Source organism: Eubalaena glacialis, chromosome 9 (assembly GCF_028564815.1).
Source record: "Eubalaena glacialis isolate mEubGla1 chromosome 9, mEubGla1.1.hap2.+ XY, whole genome shotgun sequence".
Lineage (NCBI taxonomy): Eukaryota > Metazoa > Chordata > Mammalia > Artiodactyla > Balaenidae > Eubalaena > Eubalaena glacialis.
In genome coordinates, this window is record NC_083724.1 from 31,558,916 (window position 1) to 31,584,178 (window position 25,263).

The 25,263-nt window shown below is 42.7% G+C and overlaps 2 protein-coding genes across 2 annotated transcripts in view; both read left to right on the forward strand.

Moving 5' to 3' along the window:
• Positions 1-25,263, forward strand: part of GRIN3A (glutamate ionotropic receptor NMDA type subunit 3A) — a 165,086-nt gene that overhangs the window by 126,009 nt on the left and 13,814 nt on the right. Inside the window, exon 6 of the mRNA XM_061201087.1 lies at positions 4,864-5,015. Coding sequence (XP_061057070.1) covers positions 4,864-5,015 — 152 coding nt within the window. The remainder of the gene's footprint in view (positions 1-4,863; positions 5,016-25,263) is intronic.
• On the forward strand, positions 21,971-22,482 carry PPP3R2 (protein phosphatase 3 regulatory subunit B, beta). Its single transcript, XM_061201086.1, is given in 2 exon segments — positions 21,971-22,274; positions 22,277-22,482. Coding segments are annotated over 2 exon segments (510 nt in total).

The following is a 25,263-nucleotide window of genomic DNA, read 5'->3' on the forward strand; positions in this document are numbered from 1 at the left end:
GGGGAAAAGATCAGAATTCTATTCTGAAAATTGTTCTCTTGGGCTATTAAGCTGTATCCAATTTCAAGGGTGCCTGAAGCCTTCATCTCTAGGGTTGAAGGATTCCATTTTGCTTCATCTATCAACCACAAAATAGTCAACCTCGTCTTTATTGCAAAGCCACGTTTCTAATGATAATGAAAGCAACTCAGGCTGCTAAGTTGAGTCAGCAATTTAAAAATAAGAATTCTTTGACCAATGAACACAATCAAATTTGAAAAGCAGCTGATAAAGAGGACAAAAATGGTTTTACTATTTTATGTTTCTGAATAAAATTGATTTGTATGTCTTTTAACACATACCTCTTCTAATTGCCACATAACTTTGTTTTCCTGTTTCTCCCCTTGTTCCATATGCATAGTTTGTTTTAATTAGATAATAATAATAATTATTTATGCCAATAATTATTAAAATATCAATATTTAATATATGCATTAACAGAAAATTTTAAAGAACAGGAATCTATTTTTAGCAGTCAATTACAAATTAACCTTGTCATGATGGAATGGAGTGATTTAATATTTATTATCTCCTATGTAGCAATTTTTTATAAATGTCTCTGCAACTTCAACATAGCTTTTTCCCTAAGGCAATTTTTATACTTTTGTTGTACTGCCAAAATTCTATTCTTAGAATATGTAAATTTATCGTAAATATTAATTTCCAATTTTTAAACTTTCTTATCATGCATTTTGGTCTCATCTATCCAAAATACCACTATCAAGAATCACTCCAAGATGCCTTCTCTCATCCTTTCATCTGGTAGCAATCTCTCTCCTCCTAACAACAGAGTTTTCTTCATCCTCTTCGTTGCATCTTTGTCATTATATTTTATGTTTATTGAATTTATGACTCACCTCTCTTTTTCCTCAAGAAAAGTCCTATAACATCCTACCATGCTGTGTAGTTATTTATGCATGCTTCATCTCCCCCGTGCCACCATGAGCTTCATATGGATAGACTTGGTGTCTAATTTAACTTGGTAAATTCCATGGCACTTGGCAGAGTGTCTGGGACAGAATAGCATTCAACCCCTGTTTGTGGAATTAATGAATAGATGAATGCAATAAATGCTTATCAAATGAAAAATGAAAACAATTCTGCCATGATTACAGTAACCTGTGCTGGAATTACTGGCTTTAAGGGGATTTTTAGGAGAAACAATATAGTCAGGGAGGGTTCTTGCTAGTTAATTTCCTCATTTATGTACAATCATATACCAATTGGGGCTGTACTTACACTATATTTACACAACTTATTGAGAAGTTTATGACAAAATCTGCCCGTGAATAATATATACTTGTGTCTGCTGAATTCAAACCACCAGTTTAGATGATTGTAGTTTTTTACTGCATTGCCTGGTTTAGGGAGATTATATCAATATGATTGTAGTGATAGGGCCTGTTTGAAGGGGAGGAATAGGTCAAGTATTCCTTTGCCTTGGTCACATGCTATAATGGATACAGTGGAGGGAGCATTGGTTTTAGACTCAAACAGACCTAATTTCAAATGCTAGCTTTGCCATCTATGAGCTGTGTGAACTTGGGCTGTATATTTATTCAATCTTTAAGTCTCTACTCTGCATGGGTTCACATAGGGGTTAGACACATGTGGAATGGTATCTGGCACAGAGTAGGGCTCAGTATGTTCTAGTTCTCATTATTAGAATCCCAGAGTGATTTAACTGACCTGTATGCCACACTCCAGTATGCAATCTTAGACTAGTGCATGATCTACAAAGTGGGGTAAGACATGTAAAAAGTTTATTATAGAGCAGTACTTGGTGTATAGTAAGCCATCTATAAGTATTAGAAATTGTTGTTGTTGAAAATTATTGCCTCCAGCGGAAAAAATATAAAATATTCAGCAAACCTGGCCTAATGATCCTGACCATCAATCCATACCCACCAGACAGTTCCAAGATCTTCTACTATTTGTTTGTATAAGTCCCAGTTCTTCTCCCTCAAGCTGGTACAAGCTGGGATGCCTCAGTTGTAATGAAATAATCATTATGCAGTGTATTGTTTAATATCTGTCTCCCTAAGAGAGTGTATACTCCATGACAGCAGGGACCATATTTACCTTGCTCACTGCTAAATCCCAACCACTTAACACAGTGCCTATTCACTCATAAATATTCGTTGAATGGACGAATGAGTGAATGAATAAATGTGTGAATTAGTCAGTGAATATTATCATACACATGACTAGTATTGTGCCTGACATGTAAATAGGTACTGAATGAAAATCTGTGCAACTGAATTTGTCAATAGCATTCATTATAATAAAAGTTTCTAAAGAAAATCGGTTACTTCCTTATAGTTACCCATTACTTTAAAAAAATGTTATTTCATGGTAGAATCAGCAGAAGAACAGACTGCCTGTGTAAAGTCTTTTATTGTCAGTCTTGCCTTTCAAACCAAAACTACTAGGCACAAAATAGGCACTCAAAATAGCTCTTTGAATGGAAAATTCTAATCATGCTCTTGACATTGTCATCATTTCCTTGACTCGCCATTGTTAAGGAACAAACAAAATTACCAGGGGGGGAAAAAACATATAGCTCTTTAAAACGCAAAAATTTTTTCTGTATTACTTATTTCCTCTCTTTTATTAGTTATACACAAATCTCAAGCCCTATATTTTTTAAAAAAGGATTTGTGTATCTGTAATTTAAAAAAAGAACAAAAACTAATGTCCTTGGAAATAAATTGTAAGATGGAATCATTGGGCTTCCCTGGTGGCGCAGTGGTTAAGAATCTGCCTGCCAATGCAGGGGTCACGGGTTCAAGCCCTGGTCCGGGAAGATCCCACATGCTGTGGAGCAACTAAGCCCGTGCGCCACAGCTACTGAGCCTGCGCTCTAGAGCCTGTGAGCCACAACTACTGAGCCCGTGTGCCACAACTACTGAAGCCCACACGCCTAGAGCCTGAGCTCCGCAACAAGAGAAGCCACCGCAATGAGAAGCCAGAGCACCACAATGAAGAGTAGCCCCTGCTTGCCGCAACTAGAGAAAGCCCACACACAGCGAAAAAGACCCAATGCAGCCAAAAATAAATAAATAAAAATAAATTAAAAAAAAAAAAAAGATGGAATCATTATAGCAAGTATTTGTTTCCATGAAGTATCTTTGGATTCTTGACAGCCTTTTGGTCTTTATATGCGAAAAAAGGAGCTAGCTATAGTTTCAGTTTGTCTTCCTCAATCATCTTGAGGGCAATACATCTTTTTTCGACTATGCTATCCAATAGCTACAGACAAAATGTAGGTAATTAGCTCTTTCACATGGCTCTTCAAAGAGATTAACAGTGAAGTAACAGTTTGGAAAGCAAGTAAAGCCCCATACTAAGTGAGGATACAGAGTCCAAGCTAATTAATAAAACTCTGACAACAATTACATCTTCTTTATGCTCCTCCTTCATCCTTTCCCCTTCCTCTCTTGCCTTGAATAACCATTGTCACAGATATTTGGTTTATCAATTCCTTGACTTTTTTCTGAATATACTTTTATCACATACATATGAATTCTTAAAAATACAGTGTTTTGTTCTGAATGTTTTTACATTTACACAATGGATTCAGGCTATAATCTTCTGGGATAGACCTTTTTCATTCAGTGTTGCTAAGGGTCATCCATATTATTCCATGTCATTCTAGCTCATTATGTTTCACACTATACAATATTCCATTGTGTAAACATTCCACAATTTATTTACCCATTCTCTTGTCAACATTTGGGTTGTTTCCAATTTTTGCTATTATGAACAATGCCTCTAAGAACATTCTTGTACTTATCTCCTGGTGTGGTTATGGAGGAGTTCTTTAGGAATGTACTTAAAGTTGCTTGTCTTAGAGCTTATAAATCTTCAACTATACAAAGTAATAGCAAACGGTTTTCCAAAGTGGGTACATCAATCTGCATTCCCACAAGCAACGAATAAGTGATCTTATTGATCTACATTTGTACCAACACTTGGTTTTATCAGATTCCCTTTTTTTTGACAACAAGTTTTTGCTGATGTTTTAGTACTTATGCTATATTGTACATTCACATGGTCTCATTCTATAATTAAAAAATAAAATAAAAGTAAAAGAGGGTCATGCATGACCAATGATAAGAGTATTTCATAAACCAGGGATTGTAATTCATCTAATTTTGTGTATTTAAGGTCCAGGGGAGGGGTTCTGGGAGTAGACAGGGAATCCTAGCCCTGGTAAAGACCTCAAAGATGGCTTCTAAAGAATATCTTGAAGGGAAGGGCAGAAAGCCTTGGAATACAATGTGCCCCAGTACACACTACACAGCTCATTCCTCTCCTTTCCAGACTCATCTCTTTTACTCAGAGAGGTAGCAGATCCAAGGTAATCATACCTTGGACATTTTTTTAACATCTTTATTGGAGTATAATTGCTTTACAATGGTGTATTAGTTTCTGCTGTATCACAAAATGAATCAGCTATACGTATACATATATCCCCATATCCCCTCCCTCTGGCGTCTCCCTCCCACCCTCCCTATCCCACTCCTCTAGGTGGACACAAAGCACCAAGCTGATCTCCCTGTGCTATGCGGCTGCTTCCCACTAGCTATCTATTTTACATTTGGTAGTGTATATATGTCTATGCCACCCTCTCACTTCGTCCCAGCTTACCCTTCCCCCTCCCCGTACACCTTGGACATTTTTGAGTTCTTTGAAGGAAAGATGGTGAAAGCTCACTATGCCCTTGTTACCAGGCCTGACAGCAACATCACGCAAGCATGGTGGCAACATCTCAGGAACCTCTCAGGTGAAACACTCATCTGAGATTATATTTTCTCCTAGGATACGGCATTGGTCTCCCTCCCAACTCTCCTTTGACCTCCAATATATCTGAGCTAATCAGTCAATACAAGTCACATGGGTTTATGGATGTGTTACATGACAAGTGGTACAAGGTGGTTCCCTGTGGCAAGAGAAGTTTCGCTGTCACTGAGGTAAGGGAAAAACTGCTGATAATGTTGATGCTTTGTACAGCTTTACCTTGAAAAATATGAGGAAATGCTGTCATATGTGGCCAATAATCCAGGCTATTACATCTCCTAAGACTCACCATGGTATTTAGATTACTCCTAATTTCACTTGAAGGATGCCTATTCAATAGGAATTTTCTGTAAGACAAGTTTGTCTTGGATTTAACTGTGATGCTATTTTGATGCGTAAATGTCTGAATTTCTATTTTTTGCCTATATGTTATATCCACAAGTGCAGAAGAAATGCTGTTCTGCATTACAGCAATAGTATCTGAGATTGACATTAACAGTGTTTGGTTTAACTGTTAATTGCTGGTCACAATGTGGACTTCAAAATATTCTCAAGATCTAACTTCCCAGTGGTCCAGTGATGAATCCTGCTTAGAGAAATAGATATTAACTTATAACTGCTAATTCTTAGATAATCCTAGATTTTTTAAACTGAAAACAACCAATTCCCTTCTTTTACTGATGGAAAACTAATATCCAGAGATCCTAAGTGATTTGCCCAAGGCACACAAATAGTCAGAATCTACATCTTTTTATTGCAATGCTCTGCCTTTACGATGTAATTAGAAAGAAACCTGCAAAGTGAGCCAGAAACTGGATGATTAAGATAGGAGACTAAAAGGTGTAACAAGAGCCACAGGCTCCAGCATTTAAAAGAGAAGCCAAATAAAGCAGTATGAGGTCTGCCTGACATTTAAAAAAAAAAATCTAAAGCCAACAATAATGACTCCAAATAGCCTCTCTTCGCCAACAACTTTCACATTTGTATTTCAACACCAACTCTTCTTCTGGGCTCCAGAACCATATATCTACCTTCCTATTTGACATTTCCACTTGAATATCTTACAGGCATCTGACATTTAACTTGTCAGAACTGAACCCTGCTCTTCTCTCCTAAATCTGCTTTTCTCCCTGTGCGTCACATCTTGGATAATGGCACCTCTGTCCATCGAGTATCTCATTCCAGAAACTGGCAGGGATCCTTAATGCCTCCCACATCTCACCTTCTGCATCCATCAACAAGCCATATCTTTTCCTCTATAAAATATGTCTCAAATATGCCCATTTATTGTCATCTCCACTGTCATCACTCTAGTCCAAGCCATCATCCCTCACCTGGACCACTGCAAAAGTCTCCTAACTGGTCTCTCTGTTTTCATGCCTGCCGTTCTCCAATTTGTTTTCCACATGGCAGATCACTCTCCTACTTAGAAGCCTGCGATGGCTTCCCATGTTAATTAGGGAACAATCTGAAATGCTGAATATGGCCTGCAATGCCCTGCAGGACTTGACCCTGCCTACTTCTTCAGCCTCATCTCATGCAACTTTCTTCGTGGCTCATTACACCCCACCAAAATGGTCATTCCAGATGGAGATACACCAGTGGCTTTCCTGCCCTGAGGTCTTGGCACATGCTGTTGCATCCTCCTTCCCAGATACCCTTCCTCTCCCCACCCCCCGACATTTACCTAGCTAATGCCTTCTCATTATAAACTCCCAGCTGAAATCTCCCTTCTTCACAGCCTGCCCATAGTCCCTGATGCAATCTGAATCATATCTCCCTTTATAATCTCATATTATATCTTATTTAGAAGATGGTCATTGAGCAAAGATTTAAAGGAAGCAAAGAGGGAAATGAGGAATTAGAGAACTAGCATGCTCTGTTTCTTATCACATGACAAAAACTGTTAGGGACATTAACTCATTGGTTCTCACTACAACCCTGTAAGGCAAGCATTTTTATATTTTTTTGGAGATATTTGCATGGCTTTTCCTAAAAGAAATAAAATTGGGCTTACACTGGTCAGCTGAATTAATTCAGCCTAGAAAATAAACAAACCAATTGCTTAAACTGTGCAAAGAAAGCAACAATCATTTCATGTTTCCTACCATTTGTTGTGACCATGGTTAACTCAAGCCAAAATCTCCAAGTGATTCAAAGTTGACAGCAAGACATCAGACAAGACGAAGGGAGCCTCCCCGTCATGCCCCCAAAGCCAGCAATACAGAATGACTGGCACCTCCCTGATCACAAGCATACCTCTAGGCTGCGCCATTTCAGAGGACCATCAGACCAAGACATCAGCTGGATGGACTGACTCCCAGGGCAAGCCTCTGAGGGTACAGGGCTCTTCAGGCTCAGAACCTAACTCCACCTGGGCACATACAGGGGAACATACTTTTGGAGACTAACAAGCACTAACATAAATCTATTGATTCTAGTGTGAAAATATCTAACACAAAGCATGATAAATTTGAAGCCATACATTTCTGGACTTGCATCCTGGCTCTACCAATTAACAACTGAGTGACTTAACTGCTCTTAAGTCTGAATTTCTTCATCCATGAATGGATATGATAAAACCTGCCTTGTCATTTTGTTCTGAGAATAAGAGATCATTTATGGAGAGACCGAGTAAAAAACCTGGCATAGTAAATAATAGAAATATTAATACTTCCTCTCCTTCCATCAGGAAAACTTCCTGGGGTTCACAGATATCTTCAGGTATCTTTCTGCAGCTTTATTTAGAAGGAAACCTTCCCAGAAATTCTCCAGTAGATTTCCTCATATTCATTGGCCAAAATTACATCATCTGTCCATGTCTAAAGCCAATCAGTGGTGAGGGGAATGAGATCACCATGATAGGTTAGCCAGTCATGACTCATCCTCCAGGACTTATTAGCTGCTCCAGGGGCAGCTTCCCTTGAAATACATGGCCCCGTAGAGAATGGGGTTCTCTAAATGAAATGAAACGAAAGCAGGGTTCCCTTAGGAAGGAGGAGACAGGAGAACGAATGCTAAATAGGCAACCAACCACCTCTTCTACACTCTCTCCCATCCTACCCACTTCTAGTCATCATTACAATGAGGTATTTGGATTTAATCATATTCAAGAGCCCTCCACCTTTGATACAGTGATTACGGTCTTTCCTTTACATCATCCTGAGATGAGAATATTTAATATATTTACAGTATAGCATAATGGTTGAAAGCATGGGCTTTGGAAACAGTTCTAGGTTTGAACGCCACCACCTGTGTGATACAAGACATGTTACTTGTCCATTCTGAGCCTCAGCTTCTGCAAATTGGGGTGATAATGTCTACTTTATAGGATTGTGGTGAAAATTAAGGCAGATAATTAATGCTTATAAAATACTGAGCCTATACCCAAGTATGATAACCACAAAGTAACTTATATCCTTAAGGATGATGAGGTTTCAACTGTTCCAGGGCTGTACAGATTTATCAGTAATTTCAAACAAAACCAAATTAAGTGTGGACAAAAAAGAAGGCAGATTTTGAAAAACAAACAAATAATCGGCAAAAGCCATAAACTGTTCAGATGATATGTGCAAAACACACCACATCTTTTTTCAACCATGGTTTTTAATGGGACAAATTCAGGGGAGAGGCATTTGGGAAATTCTGGATGTAGTGAGATGGAAGCAACTGGATAAGAGGCTGATATCAGGATCAAGTTATGGTTGTTAACACGACCCTGGGCCCATTTTCCAGGTCAGCTGAATTTGGAACGGGGCGAGAGGTAGGAATGAGGAGAATGGAAGAGAGGTGTACCCTTCATTGGAACTTCAGAGACAGAAATAAAGATTATAATAACATCCATGTGTGTGTAGAGATGGGGGTGCCACCCCCAGCTTCAGGGAATGTTAAGAACATGTATGGAGCACTTCTCAGTGATGATGGCCTGCACTACTGCATATTCTGGTCTGTGCAGTAACAATCTGCTTTGCAATGTTGCTCACCTGTGTGCATTTAAACGGAGTGCATATCCTTGTGCACTGACTGGCATGTTTGTCTTGAACAACCTAAGACAGAATTTCAGGATGTCATCCTCACAGAACCTAAAGGTACAATGTAATTAAATGAAACCCATCTTCAGCTCATTGGCTGAGCTTAGTCTCCTCTGTGAAGGCCCTGTGCCTGCTGGATTTTCTATCACTCAATCCATGAGTTTCTACCTGCTGTTTGGGTGGGGGATTTAGCTTTCTCCCAGAAAAGGTCAGAAGAAGGAAGCATGCTTGTCAGTACTTTGCTTGCCATCCCTTTTGCCTCAAATGTCATACATTGCTGGGCTATTAGTGTGAAGAAAGTAGGACTGGATTTGAATTCAGAGAAGCCATATTTGAAGCCTGCCTCTACCATCCACTTGACTTGGGAAAAATCACTAACCCACCTCAGTCTCAGCTTCTTCATCTCTTCAGTAACTTCTTGTGAAGAGTTAATAAAATGGTAGTTTAATGACCACATCCCTCCTCCTTCGTCCTCCCCAGGGGGAGGGGTGCAGAGCACAGCACAGCAGAAGCAGGTATGTTCTGGAGGGTACCTCTCCCAACAGGTGCTCCTGAGAAAGACACTCCTCTGACCTCCCATTTTCCAGGTACAGTCCTAGTCCATGTATGCTGTCACAAAGTAATTAAACAATTTCACTCTGAAAAAAATATCCTCATTTGCCTAATGAATGATATATGGTCACCTAGTAACATGACATGAAAGATGCTTTTTTCCACCTGTTTCTCACAGTTGGACATTAATACTTGGTCCCCTGTCAGAACCTTGATCTATTCACCTCCCATCTCTTCGCAACACCAGAGCTGTCTAGCTGCAATCTCTCTGGAGGATAAACTCATTTTTTTTAATTTTAGGGCTTTATCTGCTCCCAGAGTCACCTAGGAAATTGCAGGTCCAATTCTGCAGGTCAGACTCCAGCAATTTTCAGAGAGGAATTTTAAACTGACCTCAGATGTTTCTTCACGATCCTCCTAGCATAGCTGTGCCTCTGCCCACAGTGGACTCGTGGATTGATTCCACGGGGGAACACGTATGGCAGGCTTTAAATTGCCTTCATTTCCCTCTGACTCAGCAAAATAATGTAATTTTTTTTTTTTTTTTTGAGTCACTGACTGAATTTAAGAGTTCCAGGGCAACAGTTTTGTGAAATCTGTTATTTACAAACCAGGAAAAGGAAGGCAGCAGATCACAGCTTAGGAAACTCCCAAAATTCTTCAAGGAATTATTAAGATATATGATGATACCTCTTTTTGAAAGTCTCCTTTAAATATTGGGTTGAATAATGTGCCTTTTAACCAACTGGGAATAGTCAAGAAGGAAGAGGAAACAGTTTGGGCAGGGAATGGGTAGCATACTCAAACAGTCTAAGGAGAGTTTTCAAGAAACTCTTGGCAGAGGTATGGTTTAAGGAAACCAACAGAAATAGTGCAATCTCTCAGGGCAGGTAAAGTGAAGGAGCCATTACCACACCTTAGCTCAAAGGGGAAAATGGAGAGAGCCACTCCTAGAACCCAGGGAGGCACAAGAGAGGGCATTCTAATAGGAGCTGCAGCCTTTGGTTAGGGACATAGCCATGCCACAGTGACCTGGCTGAGAGAGAGCCAGGAAGTAAATACCTGACCTTAGTCTCCTCTGGCCCTCCAATCTTCCACCACTGCCTTAAGCCAAGGAAGCCTGTCAATGTGGTCCATATAGGACCTCCCCAGGGCACAAAGAAGGATGGGAAGAGGTGGAAAGTGGATCTGGAAGGGCAAAAGAATGTCCAGAACAGCCCCTCATGGCAGATGAAGGTGGGGATGGGGCCAGCTGAAGGAAAGCGCTGGCAGCCTGACCATCTATGAATGTGCGGCTTCTGCAACTGCAGAGGTCCAACCTGCAGGGAGGGAGATCATGCCTTGCACTGATCAGGAAGAAGGGAGAAGGACAACCAGACCACTGGAATGACCTTGGTCTTGGGAGTCACCCTTGCTCCATCATTACTGTGAGGAGGCAGTTTTATGTCCTCGGGAAAGTTACTGAATCTCTGTGAGCCTCAGTTGAATCCATATCTTCCTGGGTTTTTACAAGGTTTTCTGCTTCTGAATCCATGGGTCTCCTTGTGTTGTCACTGAGTATTCAGGGAAACAAATACGTACTAAGCAAGAAGTGGAACACTGCACTGGAGAGAGCTCTATTTCAGGAATCCAGAGACCTCGATTACATCGGGTAGGGAAAAGGAAAAGGAAATGTTGAAATAGTCTAAAATTAAATCACTAATCTTTTCAGTGTTTTTTTATTATTAAGGAAAGTGCACATTAAGAAACGTTGCCCCATTCCACCCATGACCTCACCTTCAACTTGACCCTCACCCCATCCCTGAACTTACTCAGTCCTTGACCTCACCCCATTCCTGGCACCCAACCCCAACCTGACCTTTAATTCATTCTTAATCTTACCCATCCTTGGCATCCCCCATTCCTGAACTTCATCCAGTAAGGGATGAGGCCATGGAACAGGGGTGGAGTGAAGATGTTTGTGAAGCTCATTATTAGGTAATTTTTTTAAGCTGAAGTGTAAATGGTCTGTCTTTAGGACCACGGTAGAGGTGCAAATGCAAAAACAACCACGGTGTCAAAATATCCACATGTAAAAGGTACATCAAAACATCATGAACACAAATTACTTAACCTCTCTGAGTTTCCTCCTATGCAAAATGGAGAGAAGAATATTTGATGATTCGGCTTGGTGTAAGGAACAGAGATAATGTACATAAAAGTGTCTGACATGTGGTAGCTGCTGAATGAGTGGTAGTTACCATATTTGTCCTGACTCTGCCATGAACCAACTGAGTGACCTTCAGCAAATCACTTAAGTTCTCTGAAGCCTGTTTCCTGCCCTTAAGATTGAGCCAAGCAGCATGTCCAGCTTAAGAGAATGCTGTGGTTCTCAAGCAGGTGCGTTTAGAGGGATCCCAACCTAACTAGCTGAAGATCTGGATCCTGGGACACAGAGGAGGACAATGAACTGACTGGCCTCCAGTGTGGGCTCTCCATCCCTGACCACTGCCCCAGACCACCAAAACGTGCACCTAGTGTGAAACCTATTAATATCTGTTCACTGAGAAAATGGAGCTTTCTCACAGCAGGCCCATTCTTCCCTCTGCTAATTTTTTGTGGGGAGGAGTAATGCGTTAGTCAACTATACACTGAAATCTGAAAAGATCACACAGTCCCATCAAGAAGCTTCAATGCCTGTCAATTTTCTTTGCAGTTTATTTTTAAAGACCCAAACGGAATGGTATGGGAGTGGGGGAGGGGGGAGTCTTAATGCAGTCCTTTTTTGCTCTTGACAACTACGTCACATCTCAACAGCCTCCTGCACCTCTCTCATCCCTACTCCTTCCTTTTTCAATTTAAAATGTCAGTGTCTGCTCTTCAACCTGATGAAAGTTACGGCAAGGCAGGGAGAGTTAATGACTGCAGATTGCTTTAAATTGAAAACCTGTGTAAGTCAAGAACCACCTTGACAGCTGAGTGCTTCCCTTGGACTAGCCTAAGTAATTAAGTTTAGTATTTAAGCCAAGCATAAGGTCAGATGGAACCTATCCAGGTAGCGCTTTCTGGAAACCTGAAGAAACACAAAGCTGTATCTATGTCCTTTTATGATGTGGAGTGGAATTGTGCATGAAGAAAGGGAGCCCAGTCTCAGAAAGGCCTCATCTTCTCTTACTCTGCTACCAGAACAAATTCACTCATTCATTCATTCATTCATTCATCTGTCAGCAAACATGTCTTGAATCCCTGTGTGCCAGCTCCACGCCAGGTGCAGCTGATGCAGAGATGAATACAGAGCTCACAGGCAGGTAGAGACAGACTTGTGAAGAAACCCCCTGGACCAGCGGTCCCCAACCTTTTTGCCACCAGGGACCGGTTTCGTGGAAGACAGTTTTTCCACGGACTGGGGGGGAGGGGGATGGTTCTGGCGATAATGTGAGCAATGGGGAGCGATGGGGAGCGGCAGATGACGCTTTGCTGGCTCACCTGCCGCTCACCACTTGCTGTGCAACCCGGTTCCCTGGGGGTTGGGGACCCCTGCCCTAGACCACACCCCACAGGGGCAGCAGTAGAAGAAGATGCAAGGTGGAACAGTGACACAGGCAAGCCCATGGTTCACTCACAGAAGAGCAAGAAGGAATCAGAGAAGGCTTTCTGGAGGAGGGAAGCCCCTGTAGAGTGAAGAGCCCTCTGGTCAGAGCGTGAGCAAGACACCAAGGCACGAAATTAAAAGCAATGCAATTTGGCCCCACCCTCCAGAGACACCGCACCAAACCACGCTGGATGTACAGGACTCCACATGCTTTTAGTGGTGCCCTCCTCAGGGATTCTAAAATTACAGGTGGCCACCTTCCCTGGCCCACTTGTTATGCAGCCACAGCTAGACCCAGGAATAAATTATAGGTCTTTGACTTTTCCTGTGTTCTGCCTTGGAGCCCACCATTATCTCCACGAGGGCAGGGACATCCTTTCTAGTATGGAAGGCAGTCTGGAATAATGGAAAGAATTTCAGTTCTGGAAGTGGACATCCTAGGATTTGACTCCTGCCTCCATCACCGTGTCTGTGCAAGCCGTGAAACTTCTAAAACTTCACATCCTCACCCCAAAACTGGGGATGATAATAGAGTCTGCTTGTAAGTAATAAAATGTATTTAATGAGATAGTTTATGGAGAACACCTAGCTTAGCAAATGTTCCCCCCTCCTTCCCTGAGTATAGAGCTATGCACATAGAAGAAAAAATATTTGATAAATAATAAACACATGCAAAAAATTACTCCTGGACCCATCTCCAAAAAAGCAGAAGCACCTTATAATTCCAACTGAAGACTTTTGGAGGGAGGACTTGTGAAATACATGATTCTGGAATTTTCTGTTTTGCAATGTGCTGGATTAACCAGCATTTACAGTATCATGTTATTCCTTTTGTCCAACTCAGCTTCTAGGTTGAGTGGGAAAACAGGAAGGTGGCTTATACAAACCATTAGCCTGAACTTAAAACAGATCTTTAAAGAAACAACAGTAACTACTTTCTTTAAATGTGGTCAATGGTATGTCAAAGTCCGGTTGCTGGGTGCACAAGCTGGAGACCTACAATTCTCTAGTCTTGTTTTCTCCTCACCCCATATCATCACAAAGCTAGGGCTGCTTCTCTGTTGCTCTCTGGTTACTATAAATGACAGAAGTTTTAATTCTGATAGAGTGAAAACTAATTCCAGCAAGTGTCCCGCTTTACCCATGCTAATGAGCAATGAAACAGATAACATGGAATAAGGGTCTCCTCTTTTATATACCAGAGATGCTTGAGCATCCGTTATACCCAAGATCGCATACTGTTAACAGTCCTTGTTTTTCCCCTGGTTGAATTCAATGAACTCGTGCTCAGACTGATTAGGACTATTGTGAGAGACAGTCTTCCTTCCACTTTTTTAGATTTCCATACACTGAAATCTGTGGGTGAATCACATGAAACGGGACTCCTCCCTAATTATTCCCAGTGCTAAACAGTTAACTCTCCAGGCTCTGAAGATTCCAGCTTGAAAAAAAAAAAGGAAGGAAATGTGTGAAGATCATCACCTAGTGGCTATAATGTGAAGTGTCACAAAATATCAGAAAACCATCTTTTTTATATCTCACAGATGGTATTAACCAAGTCTAAGAATGTGAGAAATTGCCCCGACATTTCCTCTGAAGACACTTCCTCCCATGTGGCTGTGGGAGTTGGATGAGAAGCCAGTATCGTCAGGGGGTGCAGGGCGGGGAGCCCTGGAGCCCTTACACACACCGTGTGAGTCCTTCATCACACAGTAAAGGTGGCTTCCTGCAACATCCAAGCACAGGGCTGGTTAGCCAGGGAAGCCAGTGCAGTCACATTTGGAGTCTCACCTTTGCTTCCTCCCTCTGTCCTTCTGTCCAGTAAGACACCGGGCCTAGTATTATGGGTCTAATTGTACCCCCAAAAAGATAGGTTTAAGTCCTAAGGAGCTAACCCCTTGGTACTCAGAATAGGGCCTGGTTTGAAAATAGGGTCATCAAAGATGAGATTAAACAGTCACACTGTAGTAGAGAGAGTCCCTAATCCAACATGACTGGTGTCCCTATAGGAAGACAACTAGCATGCAAAGACAGACACACAGGGAGAACACCATGTGACCACGAAGGCAGAGGGTGGATTTATGCAGCTTCAGGCCAAGGAACACCAAAGATTGCTGGCAAACTATCAGAAACTAGGAATAAGCAAGGAAGGATTCCTCTACAGGTTTCAGAGGGAACATGGCCCTGCCAACATCCTTATTTCAAATTTCTAGTTTCCAGAACTGGGATACAATAAATTTCTGTTGAAAGCACCATCCAGTTTCTGGTACTTGTCATGGCAGCCCTAGCAAATGAATACACCTCACCTTTCACCTCTAGTGCCTCTTTCATCCTAGCTCAGGCTCTCATATTCCAGACAAACATGCATAGTTGTCATTGTTTGCTGGCCACTCTCCCAACTGCCAGGCTCTCCCCCTGTTCAGCTCACCCTTAACAATGCCAGATTGATCTTTTTAGAACAAAATTCTGATTTGGTCACTCATCTGTGCTTTCCCTGTCATATGGAAACCAAGTGTCTTCAGCCAAACATTCAAAACTCCCCTTGATCTGTTTCCTTCCAGCTAACCCTCTCATATTTTGCTCAAGTATTTCAGCCGCATTAAACTAGTTGCTGGTATATCTATGCCTACTCCCTTTCCTACTTCTATGATTATGGTATTTGTCACCCTTGTCTTCATCAGGATCAAACAATACTTCTTGGGGAAAAAAATCTTCCTCCATTTGTCCCCAGCAAGAATTCTAGGAAGTTCTCAACAACTTCTCAGTTCTCTGAATTCTTATAGCTCTTTGCCCTTACCTCTCTGATGACATCTTTCTTTTTCCATCTTGTGCTATAATTAATCACAATCTCTAATGCCTCAGTTCACTCAGCAGTAGGTAAGCTTTCTGAGTAGGGACCATCTCTGAATGCCCTCAATGCTTTATATGTCAAAACATAATTGGATAAATGATGCCCTGTAAAGGAATGATTGAATAAATGTTGCCCTTTCTTCAGTGTCTAAGGCATGGTCAGATCATCTCTTCACTTCATCTAATACCATGCTCTCCCTTGTCCTCCCTGTTCTGGCCACACTGGCCTTTAAGTTTGTCCTACTTGATATGCTCTTCCTGCCCCAGTGCCTCTGCACATGGAAGTCCTTCTTCCTGGAACACGCATCCCTGCCTAAACATCCAGTTAACTTCTCCCTGAGATTTCAGCTCAATCATCACTTCCCCAATTAAAGTTCTGTTAATCTTTCTGACTAGATTAAATTCCTATTGTGTTACTTCTCATCTGTGACACTCACCACAGGTGCCCCTGTACATTTATAGGCATGATAATTTGGTTCATGTGTATCTTCCCTACAAACGGTAAGCTCCATGAGGACAGAGACAGCTGAGAAAGTATCTGCCTTAGGTCACTACCATATGCCTCTCATATTGCAGATGCTCAAGAGATATCTGTGTAGAAAACAAATGAGTACTTGAGTATATTTGCATGTGTATATATACAAACAATCTACTAGAATTAGAATTTTCTAGACAAGTCTCCAGTAGGCAATAATTGTAATATCTACAATATTTGTACCTACTATGTGCTAGGCACTGAGTCTAATAATACTTTATGCATTTTATCTCATTTAATTCTGAAAATGATGCTATAAGTTAGCAATTGTATCCTTGTTTTACACATGAGCAAACAGTGGCTCAGATAAGTAACTCTACCCAAGATCACAGAGTTGTTAAATCGCAAAACTATGATTGAAAAACCATATATTCCAAAGCTCATATTAAACACCATCCCAGAATTACAAAAGAAAATCAAGCATATTACTCTTGATCCTTTTGAATATACATGATAAACATAAAAGACTGAGCAAATAGTGATACATCCTTAAAGCCATACCACTTACTAAACTGTAGATTTCTCAAGGGACTGTGTCTTGTTCACCACAGAAAATTCCATTACCTGGCACAGGGCCTGGCACATAGTAGGTGCTCAATATATAATGTGTTAAATGGATTGTTTTATTATTGAAGTAGAGTTGACTTACAATATTAGTTTCAGGTGTACAATATAGGGATTCACTATTTTTATAGATCATACTCTGTATAAAGATATTATAAAATATTGCTCATATTTTCCCTGTGCTGTACATTACATCCTTAAATCTTACTCATTTTATACCTAGTAGTACCTCTAAATCCCCGTATCTTCCCTTGACCCTCCCCCCACCCCTCTCCTCAATGGCAGCCAACTAGTTTGTTCTCTGTATCTGTGAGTCAGTTTCTGTATTATAATATTCATTCATTTTATTTTTTAGATTCCACATATAAGTGAAAACTGTATTTGTCTTTCTCGCTGACTTATTTCGCTTAGCATAATACCCTCTAGGTCCATCCATGTTGTTGAAATATTTGTTAAATGGATTTAAACTTCAAACAAGGTTTGTCACATCCAAGGAAGATAAAACACATAGAGCCAGAGTCAAATTTCTGCTTTGGAGAAAGCAAATAAAGGAGTAGGAAAGGGAAAAGTAAGGAGACAAGGTATAAAATTTCTTGAGCCCCTAATGTGCGCTGGTGTGCTCTTTTAGTTGTGTTGTGTTTTGTTTTGTTTTTAATTTTTAGATGTTATCCCACTTAAACCTATAATAACATTATATGACACCATTATAGTATTTCTGAGTTGCAGGTGAGAACTCTGATGCTCATGAATGCTTTTAAACTCACGGCGATGTGGTTCCACAGTCTACACAGTGGCTACCTCAATACAAATAGATGTTAAAGATGGTGCCCAGCAAAACCACAGAAAGGTGAGGGCTTCCACCTGTAAAGCTCCCAGAGTGACTGTGTGAATTACTCAGAAACTTGTTCTGCTTAATAACTTGGAAGATGAAGCTTTATATGAGCCTCAATTCTCATTACTTCTGTTTCTACTTTATTTTCCAGTGTCAGTTGTATTTGCATGTAACCCCTCATAGTCCTTTTCCTGAAAACTCGTGAGGAAAAAAAAAATGGCTTACTGAAATGGAAGTGGTGTCAGAATCCTGATTTCTTCCAAAACAATCAGCCAGTCCTTTTAATGTGCTTCCTGCAGTGAACGTCCAGCAATCCAAATCCCCCCACAGTGATAAATGGAAAGAGTGACAAATAGTGTTTTCCATGGAAATGACTAAGAATAATGGCTGGAGAAAACTGAAACAATGGCATTGAGTCCCATAATAATGCTGAACTACAAAGTTTATAAAATGTGGAACAATGGGGAACTCGACTTCACACTGACTAAAATTTCAGATCCAGCATCACATTACCTCCTCTACAAGGCAGGAGTAAAGCAATTCTGATTGTGCACCGTTTTATTTCAAAGAAGTGGTACCATCTTCCTGGTAATGTCTGTTTGACCATTAAATTAGTTAACTCTTGGGACGATATTTCTCCTTCTACATAATATTTCTATATGCAATCCCTCATCTCACTCTTAGAATATATAAAGCAGGTGATTATTATCACCACTTTACAGATGAGGACACTGAGGCTGGGACAGTAACAGCTCCTCTAAGAGCTCACAGCTCATGGGGCAGAGCAGGGACTGGAACCTGGTCTATTTAATTCCTATGCTCTCACCACTGCCCCTCGCTACCTCCTAATAACACACCGCATAGAGGAAGACACTTACTTAAGAGTTTCCACACTGATGACTCCTTCCTAAAGGACAACCATCAAGGCATTACTCAGGAGAAAATCATGAGGACTCCATAAGAGTACGAGTGAGGTCCGTCACTGTATTCCTCAAGCCTGCAATGGAAAATCTGCCATCAGCCCCCAAAGAACAGTGCCCTGGAGGAGCTGAAGTTAATGCTGGCAAAGGGCTTAGAGCAGCGATTGGCATATTGTACACGGTACACAAGGAGTGTGCATTAAATGAATGCACATACACTTAAGTGCCCAGGCTGCCAAGTATTCTTTCGTTAAGCCTTCATCTCCACCAGCAGGGTAAATAGTAATAAAATTAGTAATAATAACAACAATAATAATGATTTATCATAGTGGCTAGTAACAGCTTTAATCCTCATACAACTGTGTAAAATATATTATTAGCCCCATTTTACAGATGGGGAAAACTGACATTAAGCAACTTCTCCAAGTTGCTTACTGCTACTAAGTGGACAGTTAAGATTGGATTGACCTATTGTTACAGAATGCAAGTCCGTGTGCCCCATGTGCAGTGAGGCCAAACAATCCCAAAACGTCGGAGTTTGGAGCAGAGAAAGGTTGATTACAGGGCCATGCAAGGAGACGGGTGGCTCATACCTTGAAAACGCCGAACTCCCAGAAAGCTTTCAGCAAAGGCCTTTTATAGGAAAGGTGAGGGAGGGGCGTGGTTAGTTGATGCAGACTTCTTGGTGTCAGATCCTCTGTTCTTGAGGTCATGACGTTCCTGTAAACCTTACCAAAACAAATGTTATTCTCTGTTCTGACAAGAAAGGGAAGGGGAGGCATTTAGTTCTGTCTCCATGCCTCCTTGCGGCTTTTAACACTTAACAAATTCTGTAAGCAAAGCGACATCATTACCCCTCATTTTACTTGTTCAAGGTCCCAAGGCTCGACTTTCGCCCTCTGAGGCCCAGGCCCTGGCTAAGAGGAAGGGGTCCCTGCAGGGGCCGGTTACCCTGCCCGGGAGCGTTAGTCCAGCACTCAGTCTGGGTCCTCCCGCCAGTGCCCAGCCCGACTGAAGAGGCAGAGCTCAGCTGGCAGCACCCTCAGGGCCAGGCCCCCAGATCCTGCGCAGCCGTCATCACTGAGGGAGCCAGGCGCCCAGGACCCAGCCGGCCCTCAGGCTCCTCAGACCCCCCAGACGAGGGCCCGGTCCCACGGACTGTGACCCACGGTGACTGCCGCCGCCACTAGGTGGCAGAGGTGGGGATGGGGCAGAGGTTCGCTGCTGCCTCAAGGCCTGGGCCCGGCCAGTAGGGGGCCATGGCGAGGGCTCTGGAGCTCTGCAGGACACAGCCCTCAGCCTGTCCGCGGGCCCCCCGGCTCACCCACCAGCCCGAGGCCAGAGGGCCTGGAAGGGAGGGCCCCTGACAAAAGACCGCGATCCGCTTCTCACCGCACTCTCTGCCGTGAGGACCACTGCCCGGCTGACTGTCGGCCGAGTGAGACCTCTAAACGCCGAAAACTAACGGTCTCGAGGTCTCGAGGTCTCGAGGTCTCGAAGTCTGGAGCTAAAGGTCTCGCGTTAACCATCTCGGTCTCGCGCTAACAGCCGCCGCCCCGCCCCTATTATACTATTCTAAATTCTTTCCACCCTACCGTGCTTCTTTAAGATCTAGTTAATTCAGTCAGGATAATAATTCAGTCATCAAATATTTTAGTCTCTAAACCTTTCCTTTTCTTTTAAACTGTGTAGATCTAATGGTAAGGTATTCCACGGCTTTGTTGTGCCGGTTTCAGCATGGTTACCTATAGGCTGATATTTTGGCTGAACTAAAGCACAGAAAAGGTGGCAGCCTTTTTTTAAATGAGAGCGGGTTTGGCCCCTTCAGTTTGATTTAGTGTCCTGGGAGTCCCCCATGTCCCTTAGAGCTGCATTGTTCTTGAACCAAATGTACTTCGTATGCATTTGGAGTAACTGAGGCCTTCCTAAAGGAGGAAGGAATATGGGAGGCAGGGGTGAGATTCATCTTCAACAAAAAAGGACAAATCCACTTGAAGCAACGAGGGAAAGAGTGAGACAGCCTAGGGGCCACTTTTACTCTCAAAACATGGCAGAGGCTTCTCAGGACACATTACAGCCTTTCCCCAAAGTGGTCTGCAGGACGGCCGCCAGGCACTAGCCCAACAAAGATAAGGACTGGGTATGAGAGGATGGATTTGACGTATTGTAACAGGGTGACAGAGGCTATGGTCTTGGGACCTGTGTCTTCTTGAAAAGGGCCCTGAATTCAGCATTGTGTATATTCCTCAAGAATATGTTACTGCCTGTAGATGATCCATGTGAGAAATTTTGTGTAATATCTGGGTGGTCTCTTACAAAGACCCTGAACCCCACGTTCTGAAAAAGGTCATTGGCCACTGTACCAGAAGGATGTCAATCCTGGCTTTCCCTCCCAGAGAATTTAGGAAAAACAGTTGACCCTTGAACAATGCCAGGGTGTTAGGGATGCCAACCCTCTGCTCAGTGGAAAATCCTTGTATAATTTATAGTCAGCCCTGGGTATCCTTTCTCAGTATCCCCGGTTCTGTCTCAGAGGATTCAACCATCTGCTGACCTTGTAGTACTGTAGTGTTTACTATTGAAAAGTATCTGCATATAAGTGGACCCACACAGTTGAAACCCGTGTTGTTCAAGGGTCAACTATTGATGTATACATGACATCACGCTTTGATGTATTATCTAGTCCTTACACTAGGCCTGCAAATAAGCATCAAGAGCCCCTGCTTGCAGTTTACACAGTCATTCAACATATATTAAGCACATACTGCATTTCACACTATGCTGGGGATACCGCGGTGATTAATACAGCTGCGGCCCCGCCCCCTTGGAGTTTAATTTCCAAGGGAAGAAGGAAAAGTGACACGAGAAGGTTTTTAAAAATAGCAAGAGATAAGGGTTAAGGTACCGAGAGAAGGAAGAAAGCGGGTATCCCTGCTCTTAGCCTGTCCCGGGCATTCCCCCTAGCTCCCCTCTCCTACTTATCTTCCTATCTTACCCCCTGCAAACACCCCCCTCCCACCCCCTCTTCTCCCCCTGCTCACCCACTCCCCCGCCTGGCTCCCAGAGCTGCCCATTTTCTTGCCTGGTCGTGCGAACGGGTAGGGAGGGGTGAGAGGAGACGGTGCGGGGGGAGAGGTCCCACGAGCCCGCCCCCCCAGCCCCCCCCAGCCCCCCCCCCCACCCCACGTGGCGGTGTAACAGTCCTTCTCCAGCCCTGCGTGCGCCCACCGCCCCTGCTCCCTCCCCCGACCCTATGAGCAGACTGGCTCCACAATGGGAAATGAGTCCAGTTACCCGGTAGAAATGTGCTCCCACTTTGACCAAGACGAAATTAAACGGCTCGGCAAGCGGTTTAAGAAGCTGGACTCGCACAGTTCGGGCGCTCTGAGCGTGGAGGAGTTCATGTCCCTGCCGGAGCTACAGGAGAACCCATTGGTGCAGCGAGTGACAGACGTCTTCGACACAGACGGCAATAGAGAGGTGGACTTCGGGGAATTCATCCTGGGGACCTCCCAGTTCAGTGGCAAGGGAGACAAGGTGCAGAAGCTGAGGTTTGCTTTCAGCATCTACGACATGGAGAAGACGGCTACATTTCCAACGGGGAGCTCTTCCAGGTGCTGACGATGACGGTGGGGGACAACCTGGAAGACTGGCAGTTACAGCAGCTCGTGGACAAAACCATCATCGTCCTGGGCAAGGATCGCGATGGGAAAAGATCCTTCCAGGAATTCAGTGCTGCGGTCGGAAGCCTGGAGAGCCACAAGAAGTTGGTGACAATTGTGTGAGCTTTTAGAAGAGCACCACCCAACAACAACTTTTTCTTTCTTCTCAAAGATCAGCTCAAGAGGCCCAGCAACCGTCTCTCTGACCTGCTGGGAAGTATTTCTCTTTGTGAAGCAACATTTGCTAACACCAACCTCTTGACCACCTCAGTGTTATTTATTCTCCTGGTAACGCCCTAAGTCAGGGAGAACATAATGAAGGAGCATGGGCGGGGGAAGAAAAGGAAATGGCTTTTATGAACGTATTTTTTTCTTTGTTTTGATTCAGAGGCCAAACTATAAAGAGTGAAGAAGAACTTTTAAAGTTCAAAAATAAGAAAATATACATCTTTTCCTTTACTTCTCATGGTTTCATATGTGGGGAAAAATTCCAAAAAGGTATTAGGTGAACTATTTTCATTTACTTGTGGTGTTCAGGCATCTTTTGACAGATTGTTATCTACTTATTGTAGCAACAGGGATGAATATATTTCTCTTGGCTAAGCATCTTTTAATCACCTCTCTCTGGGCAACAAAACCCATCTTTCCCTTTTGAAAGCTGCAACCCACTCCCCATGGTACATCCAGAAATCCCCGAGCATGTCTTGAGGGTTAGGAATCCAGCTGGGCTCCCCCTGTCTCATTGCTCCAGCTCCTGAACAGTTTCTGTTCAGAGCAGAAACTCAGGGCTCTTGTAAGAAATGCTAAGACTGGACTAAATGCCCAGTCTAACTATCAGTCTCAGTGAAGGTGGGTTTTCAGGGTTGGCTGCCCACTCCAGTATTAAGTTCAGTTAATGGGGCTTCCGCTCAAACAGGGCAGAAAACTTCGTAGGAAGCTCTCTCACCTCCATTACTCAGCCCCACTCCAGTTGGAGAGAATAGGCCACATTCAGAGTCATTCTTCCCACAAGCAGAGTCAGTGAAGATTCCAGCTGCAGTGGACTCTCCCAGGATGCTGAAGCGGTGTTGCTCCTGGCACTCAAAAGATGCAGAGACGAGCAGGTACACCTTTGCAGCAGGGGTGGACGCTGTCTACACTAACAAAGCTTACTTTTTAAAATCAGACCTGGGCCTGGCAGGGAAGGCAAGAGCTCTCTCATGGTGGGAAGCCTTTTGTCTAATGTAACAGTCAGCCCAGAGTCCCTCACACCCTAATAAACCTGCAGCCAAGGGGTGTGCTGGAGCCTATTCATACTGGGTGAGAATCAAAGTGTGCACATCCCTCCCCAACCCCATGTTCAGTGATGTCATGTCGATCGCTTGAAATCAGCCATAGTGGGAGTAGTAAGTACATCACAGAAAAAAGCAAAAAATTTTAGTTGTTTTGCTTCTGCTTGTTTTGGAGAGCCAGTGTACCAGTAAGTACACTGCTGCCTGCACCCTAGATGTTACCAGCTCTCTGTGGTCCCACTTACTACTGTCAGATCCTGGAGAACAAGCTGTCCTCAGAAGAGCTGGGACAGGACTGGTCCCAATGTCTGCCACTTCACATCAGTCCTGTTTCTCACAGTGGTCCACTCCCTGTAGAAGGTGCTTAAGCCTCTCAAAATACCAGGACAATGAGACGTACTCTCCCTACACGTACTTAGCCAAGGGACAAAACCCAGGTGATTTTTCTCAGGACAAGAAAGATCTGTTTCAAGATTTATTATCCTTATATTTTGAAGAGGCTGGTAGCTAGTCTTCCCTGCCCCCATCCCCCCGCAAAAAAAAAACCAAAAGTGGGACAAGTAAATCCACAAATTGAATTACTGTCAGAGCACCCATCTACCAAGACACACTGCCATACTTTTTATTTAATAAATTACTTATGAACCACAAAGAATAGGTATCCAGCCCCTTAACTTCCTGCGCAGTCCTAGAAAAAAATGTATTAATGATCAGTAAATGCTCCCAATCCTGTAGTTATATGAGTCTTACCCCCATTTCAGGGTAACATAGTTCAAAGACTCAGACTGGGTTTGGATGCAGTTACAACTGGGTTTTTATCACAGTCACTTCTTATTAGTTGTGCGAGCACGAGCATGTTACTTAACCTCTTTGTGTCATTTCTCCTGATTAAAATGAGGATCCATCCCCAGGTTATTTTGAGGATTCAAGAAGATTAAACATGTAAAGTGCTAGAGCACAACACGTTCACGCTACTCAGGTCCTTCCCTTCCCCCTTTCGTCCTCTTCTACTAGATCTACCAAGAGGGAGGCCTCTTGGTTCCTTTTGAACGCTTACTTAGTACTTAGCCACACCCACTCTCAGTTTAGCTGGACATTTGTGTGATCCTAATCCAGAAAGGAAACAATGGAAATAATGTCAAGATCCTCCCCACCCCCGCATTTGCAGAGGGGATAACAGATGTGTTGACTGGAGAAAGTTTAAAAGAGAGAGACTCTCATTCTAGCCCAACCTATTTGACTTTGTGGAGGAAACCTTGCATGAGAAAAGTGAGCTTGTGTAATGCCAGCGAAGAGGATTTCTGAAAGAGAGATATTATTTGTATACTCTGCAATGTGCACGTTAAAATATGGAAATTTAAAATTAGGACCAAGAGTTTGAAACATGTTGGATTACATGTTCAAATGTAACAAGAGGAGGAAAACTATTTCAGCTTCTAGAGTGGCTGGAATTCACAAGCTAATTGCTTGATCAGTCTACCTAATATAGTTACCCAAGGCTTTGTGGCAGTGACCTTGAACTGTGAGCCTGTTTCTAGCTTCAGCAAATAGAAAGATCTGACTGTATGAATATTTGGGAAGAGAGATCACATTTACTTCCAAAATTAGAATGCTTTGATTCTTCTCTTTGTTA